Below are 7,958 nucleotides of genomic sequence, written 5' to 3'. Positions count from 1 at the left end.
ACGAACACTGGTTGTTTTAAATTATTTTCAAATTCTCTGCATTAGAGAATGTAAAAAGGTTGGTGAACATTTTTGCAGGACATTTTTATCTATCTATTGGTATATTTTTCTACCTGTATATGTTTATGGGGGGGTTTGGCAATTTTTGAGTCTACTTTGACTACACTATCGAGCTCACCGGTTACTCATGGATGTTTCCAGCACAGAAAACGAGTCCATTAAATTTTGTGTGAGAACATTCATTCGTTCACAATGAGCCTAGACACGTTTATTGGTTCATAATGAGCCTATACTGGAATATGCGATACTATTAAAGCTCGCGTTGTTGCATAGTTGATAATATTCCCATTCATTAATATTTCGATTCAAAATTTATACCTAATTGTTTGAGGAGCAATTCCGATTGATAAAGGTGTTTGCCATGCAGACTCATCCAGGAAGCCAGACACTCAGGTTCAACAGTAATACAAGTTGTCATTATCCTCAATAATTCGTTCCTAAAAGTTGGATTCGTCTTTGATGTAATTCTCTCCATCGAATTCTCAAAAAGTAACAGATGATTGACTTGATTATTCTTCATAGCCACCGCCTGAAAAACAAATAAAAACCATAAATCAAACCATAAAAAAAACATGAACATAAAAATATCTGTTTTCTCAAAGATCGGATTGAACGGCAAAGTTGTGGTCTCAAAATTGATTATTTCAATTGTAATGTTGCGAAAAAAATGGCACAAAAAGATGCTTTTCTATGAGAAATTCTCCACATTTAACGCCTAACTTTTTTTGGCTCTAGTAAATAATTTGCAAGATAATTATGAAATTGAAAAAAAATTAACCCGGATTACACCCTCGCACCGGAAATTTCTGTAAGTAGAATCTCACCTTTAATAATTCTCCGCATTCTCTGATCTCTTTCTCAACAGCATTGGAAATATGTATTTTCCCAGAGTACAAATCTTCAAAAATTTGCATGAACAAATGTTGCGTCAAGTTATTCAAATTTGTATCAGCACAGAGAGTTTTCTTTAGTATTTTCATAACATGGCTAGCATAAGTTTTCGATTCCAACATTGGTGCCATCACCTCATGCCAAAGAGTCAATCCTACGCCCACATCCTTATAGCCCGGTTGAGAGAGAGCCCAAAGTAAAGAAAAACCGACTGATTTCTTATTCTGATAAGAATTCCTGAGACCAATATGTTTTTCAATGTTTAACGTGGTGATCGAGGGATACATTTGCGCCAACAATTGCAGAAATATCTTGCTCCCCATATCTGGACTGTCATTCGACATGTTCTTCACCATTAAAAAAAGAGTCCCCTCGTAAAACATTTGAATATTTTGGGTCCCAGCCGATCTGATAACTTTCTCGAAAATTGTACGAACCGACTTTGGGATTAAACTGAGTGGATAAGTCTCTGATGTCGACTGGAAAATTGAACGTGATTTCTCTTGCGAAAATGTGGCATTGACATAAGCTACTAGGTCCTTCAGCCAAATTAACGGAGCGTCTGGGAATCTCGTTTTGTTTGTATCTAAAAGCTCGGTGATTTTCTCTACGGTAATGACACTTTTCTCTGTGAGCTTGGAAGACTTTTCTTTAGAGTTCTCTTTGATCGGCAGCTTCTTCTTTTCATTTGGCTGAAATTTCTGTTGATACTGTTTCTTTTTCTCTTCATTACCTTTCGTTTTGTGCTCTTTATCTTTTGGTTTCTTATTCTCTTTATCCCCATCCAAACTGTCGTAGAGTGTCTTCACTTGATTGAGAGGAACTGTTAAAACAATATGTTTCTTTAAGTAATCTGTGTTCGAAATGTTTGATTATTTAAGGGGTTCCGTTTTTTTTTAAAAGAAAGCAAGGTATTTTGAGAGCTGTTGCAGGCGATTGATTAAGGTTACACGTGGCAACTTACGGAAATCCTCGACTTTTGGTGAATTTTCAATTAATTTCTTCTTCTCTGTCTTCGATAATTTTGAAGGCTTTCCAGCCACTTTGTCCTTCTTATTCTTACCAACTACCTCCCAACCACCTGATGACATGTTTTCAGACTTACACAAAATAATTCGTGGAAATTATAAAGAAATAAAGAAACCATCAATACAACACTACACTTCAAGGTGGACACTAAATAAACAGCGGGGGGGGGGGCGCCAGGGGGTGTCGTCTCCCACTGTTTTCTAGGCTCGCCGAAATTTCTCCCGAGTTTTACTAAACGTTGGACCCAATAAAATGAATGTGGATACATTCAAATAAATAATAATACGATATACATTACGACTAAATAAATTATTGGCTAATAAAGTTGAAAAGCAAGGAAATATTGTACTCAGTACTGGAATAATAAATTGTGAGAAATTCTTCTTATATAAAAAAAGCATGCATTGGAAACTGTCATGGCGGAGAGCATGTAAAAAGTGTCATGGCGGCGCATGAAGGATGCATTCTCTCATCATGAGAATGAGCAATGCGGCCGCGACGGCGCTATTCAGGGAAGCGCGCGTAAATTACAAATCGGATTCTCTATGTGAAATGAAAAATTGTTCGAATGATGATTGATAATTGGATAACTTGAAAGCCAAGAATGGAATGAAGCAAGTGGGAAATTACGTTTATCGTCATATAGTATTGTTATTTTTGCTTATTGTTATATTTATCACACATGCAGTCACTGAAAAATATGTTTTGGGTGTTTGGGAAATTGCTTTTTTCTCCATAATATAGTATGGTTATTTTTGCTAATAAATTAGCAATACACTTCCGAATGGTCATTTTGCACATTATTTTCTTCTGTTGTATATAATTCATCGTTTGATAATCCTCTTTTTTTTTCTATTCATAAAAGACACGAAGGGTAAAACTCGAATTGAAAAAAGTCGAACGCCGAAAGTCGAACTCAAAATAGCTCGAATGAGGACGAACTTCGGCGGAGACACCGACAGATGGCATTGAAAAAAAAAACGGGTACTATAAAGAGGAATCTTCATAAATAATTTCGCGAAAATGGGCGCGACTTTTGAAGAGCATTTCTAGCCTGAAATAAGAAACGAGCAAATAATTCGTAAAAATATTTTTTAGTTCTCATTCTCAGTCAATGTACACATTAATGTATTGGTTATGAAAGGAAATATTGTAAATTCACCGAAAAAAGGTATCATAAACAAAGTTGGAGAATCGGAAATTAAAAATAGTATGGAAATATCGAATGAAAATTTTGAAAAAAATAGAGAAATTTATTGGTTTTTTCATACTCCAATTTGACAAAATTTTCGAATTTCTGTAAAAGAATAGAGAAAAGTAGTAAGTTCTGAAAGAAATTTCCTTCTCCCGGAATTGTGAAAAATTATCGATGGTGAGAGAGTACTTCAAGTTGATGTTAGAACATCAGAATCCTTATCTTATTTTTGGAAAAAAATTCACGAGAATTAAAAAAGGATTTCAAACCTCAAATAAGGAATACATGAAATACATACAATCAGTGCATATTTTTTACACACGGAATTGTTTGTTATGACTGGAATAGAAAATCAGGGCATAGATTTTGCACACGTTTTTGTTTATGATAAATGGAATGGGAAATCAGTGCATATTTTCCACACAGATATATTTATGTTGAATGAAATGGAAAATTATTCGTTAGTGATGAGTGTTAAAAATTGACAAGATGGTTGAAATAGTTCATAATTAAATAAACTTGAATGTCAATCGTGGAATAAAAGAAATGAATCTTATATTCTTCCAAATCATTCAGACCTAATTCTAAGTTGTAACTATTAAAATATTCGTGTTCCATTTTTTCATTCAATTTTAGTTCAAGGGTTTGTTAAATGAAATCAATATTTATTTTACAAAATCAAAGAGTAATGAATTTTCTACATGACATAAAAAAGTCTAAATTTTTTTTATTTGAAGAATTTCTATCATCTAACTCCTTCATTGAATTGGCCAGTAAAAGTTCGCAAATAAAGGCATTCCGCGAATAATTGCCTTTTTCAACATTCCCTTTGCAGGAATGAATATGGAAATGCTCTAAACTCCTAAAGACATCATTTTTTTGCATTAAATTGATTTTTATTGAAATTTTCGGGATTTAGGAAAAAAATTATTTCTAAAGTGAAAAATTTAGTATTATTGAATAAGGTAATTAAACTGTTGAAGAAAAAATGAAATTCCATGGATCTTTTAGTAGTCAATTTCAGACAACAAGATATTTAATTCAGTTTGAAAGAGCAAGCAATGAAGTTCACATTTCATGACAATTACATGGAATTCAATACATTTTTCGATCCAAGTTACTAGAATTCTCATTTGAAAAATAATTACTCTGTTCAGAATTGCTCTGTATTTTTTATTGATAAATAAATTATGATTGTCTTAATCATTTTTTCAACTTTTTAAAGGTTGCATTTACTGACGTTTTCTTCAAACAAAGATTATTAGAATCAATAGTTAAATTTATTTTTCATTGAATAGATAAAAATAATATCCAACTTCAATACAGTAGGGTCCAGTGTCCTCGGCATATAATACACTCTCAAGTATTACCCAATAATAAAATATAAGCAAGACAAAAGAAAAAAAACATCAGTATCCAAATTCAAAATTTATGTGAAAAAAAAAATCTGTGACCCATTTCGTAATAGCTTAGAATTAGAATGATCATATTTATATCATTTGATCTGCATCATTATCATGAATTTATTTTAACTTTTGATTATTTATTTTGTGCTGAATATATGAGGTGTTGATATGAGAGTTGTATTGATCATATGACTCACAAATTAAGTGNATCATATTTATGTCATTTGATCTGCATCATTATCATGAATTTATTTTAACTTTTGATTATTTATTTTGTGCTGAATATATGAGGTGTTGATATGAGAGTTGTATTGATCATATGACTCACAAATTAAGTGAAATACCGAATGAGCTAATTAGAAAAATTTATAAGTATTGACACCCACTTTTACTAGAGTATCAACAATCATTGAATTTCAGAAATTTACTCTCTGAATTACGTTCGAGAAAATAATTTTATGATTAAAATATTACTCCGTGATCATAGCAATTAGCAGATGAGTAATTCATTGCAATATGAAGAATTAACAACTAATAAATTGGAACATATCATTTTCATCATTCGCATTGCTTTTTGCAACGAGAACGATTCGAACAAGACATTAAATTTTTTTGGCATGAAATTAATATTCAGTGAAATTCCGGAAGCGGAAGAATTCATAAAAATTCAGGAAAAAATACTATTACAATGATCATCAATTTTTCACTTCGAGAGTGAAAAAATGGAAGCTATTAAATTGTTTACATAAAAAATAATCATGGTCGTAGTCTACTNGAACAAGACATTAAATTTCTTTGGCATGAAATTAATGTTCAGTGAAATTCCGGAAGCGGAAGAATTCATAAAAATTCAGGAAAAAATACTATTACAATGATCATCAATTTTTCACTTCGAGAGTGAAAAAATGGAAGCTATTAAATTGTTTACATAAAAAATAATCATGATCGTAGTCTACTTTGGTAAGTTCACTCTCTATTTTCCACTTTGAAGATTTTTTAAATGTTCTCTAATAGTTATAGGTAAATAGCAATTAAACTGTTGAAAAAAAGTAAATAAAATTTCATGCTCAGTTTAGTAGCAATTTTTAGAGGAGAAGCATTGATTTCAGTTTGAGAGGGAAAAGTTATGACATTTCAAATTTCATTGAAAATTCAATAGAAATCAACACTTTTTAATAGCATGAAGATAAAAACTCTCAAGTTACATGAATTTTCAACCGCACAATGTTTACATTAAAAAGTTGTATTAAGAATAAAAGGCTGTAACTTAACATTCCATGACAGCAAAGAACAAGAATTAGAATGTTTATGTAATTATTTATATGAATTTTCAATTCACAAAAAATGAAGGAGCAGAAGTCAAATTGTAATTTTAAGTTCGAATTTTGAATTTGAAATATATTTTAAGAAATTCCAAGTACGGAACGATGATATGAACAACAGATTAATTGAACTGCCGAGCGAACGGATTCAAAAATTTCATAGCAACGTTGGGGTGCGCTTTAACCAAAGTTTCACCAAACATTGACTTCAAGCAATTTACTCTCTGAATTATGTTTGAGAGAAAGTTGAGAAATGAGTCACAATGAGAAAAAAAATGAATTGCTAATAAGTTGGGATATATTATTTTCTTTAGTAGTATTGCTTTTTGCAATGAGAATGTTTATGAACAATGAACATCATTGCCGCAATTGCGTGATGAAAATGAAAAGACAACCTTTTAGTTTGCCTGAGGTAATAATGCAAAGTCTAAATTATTGAAGCTAGAAATATGAAAATTTTAGGGCAGGTTCTATTCCTGATGTGAGCATTCATTGAGAGAATATTTTGAAAAATGAAGGGATGTGTTTCTTCATGAAATCCAGCTCTACACGTATGAAAAAATCGTATAGAAAGTTTCTATACGATTTGCGTATAGAATTTCTATAGGTTTTTCATATATGATATTCGGATATTTCTATACGATTTTTTCCTACGTGTAGGAACTTCAAGAAAGTTTGAGTTTTTCAAAGAATTCAAAATATAAGGATTTCTGAAGAAACTTCAGGAAATCCAGAGGTTTTTCGGAAAGTAGAGAAGATTTTAGGTATTTCTCAAATATTTGTGAATTTTTGAAAAAAAACAATGGGAGAACAATCTATAAAAAAGCGCCGGAATTTTCCTAATAAAATTGATGAAAAGGAGGAACGTGACCCCGACCACTGCACTTTGAAATGAAAAACCAAGAAATGACTTGAGAAATAGCTTGGATTTTTTCAAAGATTTCGGCAAAAAATTTCAACATTCTTAAAAAAAAATCACAAAAATTTTGAGATTTTAGGAAAAATTTTGAAAAAAAAACGGTGAAAAAGATCACAAAATGAGTGAAAAAGTAAAAATTGTGAAAAGGATCATGAAATGATGCCAAGATAATCCAAATGAATGAATAATCATCAGACTTGGTCATATAATTTTTCAAAAAGAAAAATAATTGAATGCTTTCATAAAGTAGTAAAGGAGAACGAACGGGGAGACGAAGATTATAAAATTCTGGGATGCGAGCACTTTGATAACTATCGTTTTGCACTCTAAATAGAATTTCACGGAAATTCAGAATCAATCACGTATTGAAATATTGAAATCGAACAGGTGATGAACCGAAACGCATTCTTTCCATTGATTTCAATACTTAGTACAATAAAATCCTAATGAATCATCAATTTTGGGGAGAAATAAATGAAAGAAAACAGGAAAGGACATCAACGTCGCGGCCGCGGTGGCGCAGGTGGCGCTAGTCAGAGATTATAAGGGAGATCTCTCACGGCAATGTAAACGTTTCGACTCAATTTTTTCGTAGTGGTGACGCATGAACTAAATGCGAGTACACTTTTGTTGGTAAAACAGGCAGGTATACTAATGTCGGTATTCCCCCCTGAGTGAGAAAGGAATGTGTATCGCGCTTGCTTCCACTCATTATCGTCTCCGTCGCGTTGGCACGTGCCCGTCCTCCGCAAAACTTAACGAGTGCGAGTGAGAAAGAAAATGGAGAAGAAGGAGAGAGAAAACATTCCAACTCGTTTGAACNGTCAGAGATTATAAGGGAGATCTCTCACGGCAATGTAAACGTTTCGACTCGATTTTTTCGTAGTGGTGACGCATGAACTAAATGCGAGTACACTTTTGTTGGTAAAACAGGCAGGTATACTAATGTCGGTATTCCCCCCTGAGTGAGAAAGGAATGTGTATCGCGCTTGCTTCCACTCATTATCGTCTCCGTCGCGTTGGCACGTGCCCGTCCTCCGCAAAACTTAACGAGTGCGAGTGAGAAAGAAAATGGAGAAGAAGGAGAGAGAAAACATTCCAACTCGTTTGAACGGTTGGAACGTTTTCGTTGTTCT

General features: G+C 32.6%; 1 protein-coding gene across 1 annotated transcript; it reads right to left on the bottom strand.

Annotated features, from left to right (window-relative positions):
- Positions 1 to 378: 378 nt before the first annotated feature.
- Positions 379 to 2,371, bottom strand: LOC107045646 (transmembrane protein 214; the record flags this gene model as incomplete). The annotated part of the gene is given in 3 exon segments (XM_015267968.1): positions 379 to 589; positions 885 to 1,774; positions 1,916 to 2,371. Coding segments are annotated over 3 exon segments (1,228 nt in total), but the record flags the coding sequence as incomplete, so codon positions are not given.
- Positions 2,372 to 7,958: the final 5,587 nt, after the last annotated feature.

This window comes from Diachasma alloeum, unplaced genomic scaffold, assembly GCF_001412515.2.
Source record: "Diachasma alloeum isolate Michigan unplaced genomic scaffold, Dall2.0 Dall_scaffold_01034, whole genome shotgun sequence".
NCBI classification, from domain to species: domain Eukaryota; kingdom Metazoa; phylum Arthropoda; class Insecta; order Hymenoptera; family Braconidae; genus Diachasma; species Diachasma alloeum.
This window is presented reverse-complemented; position numbering and strand designations above follow the sequence as displayed.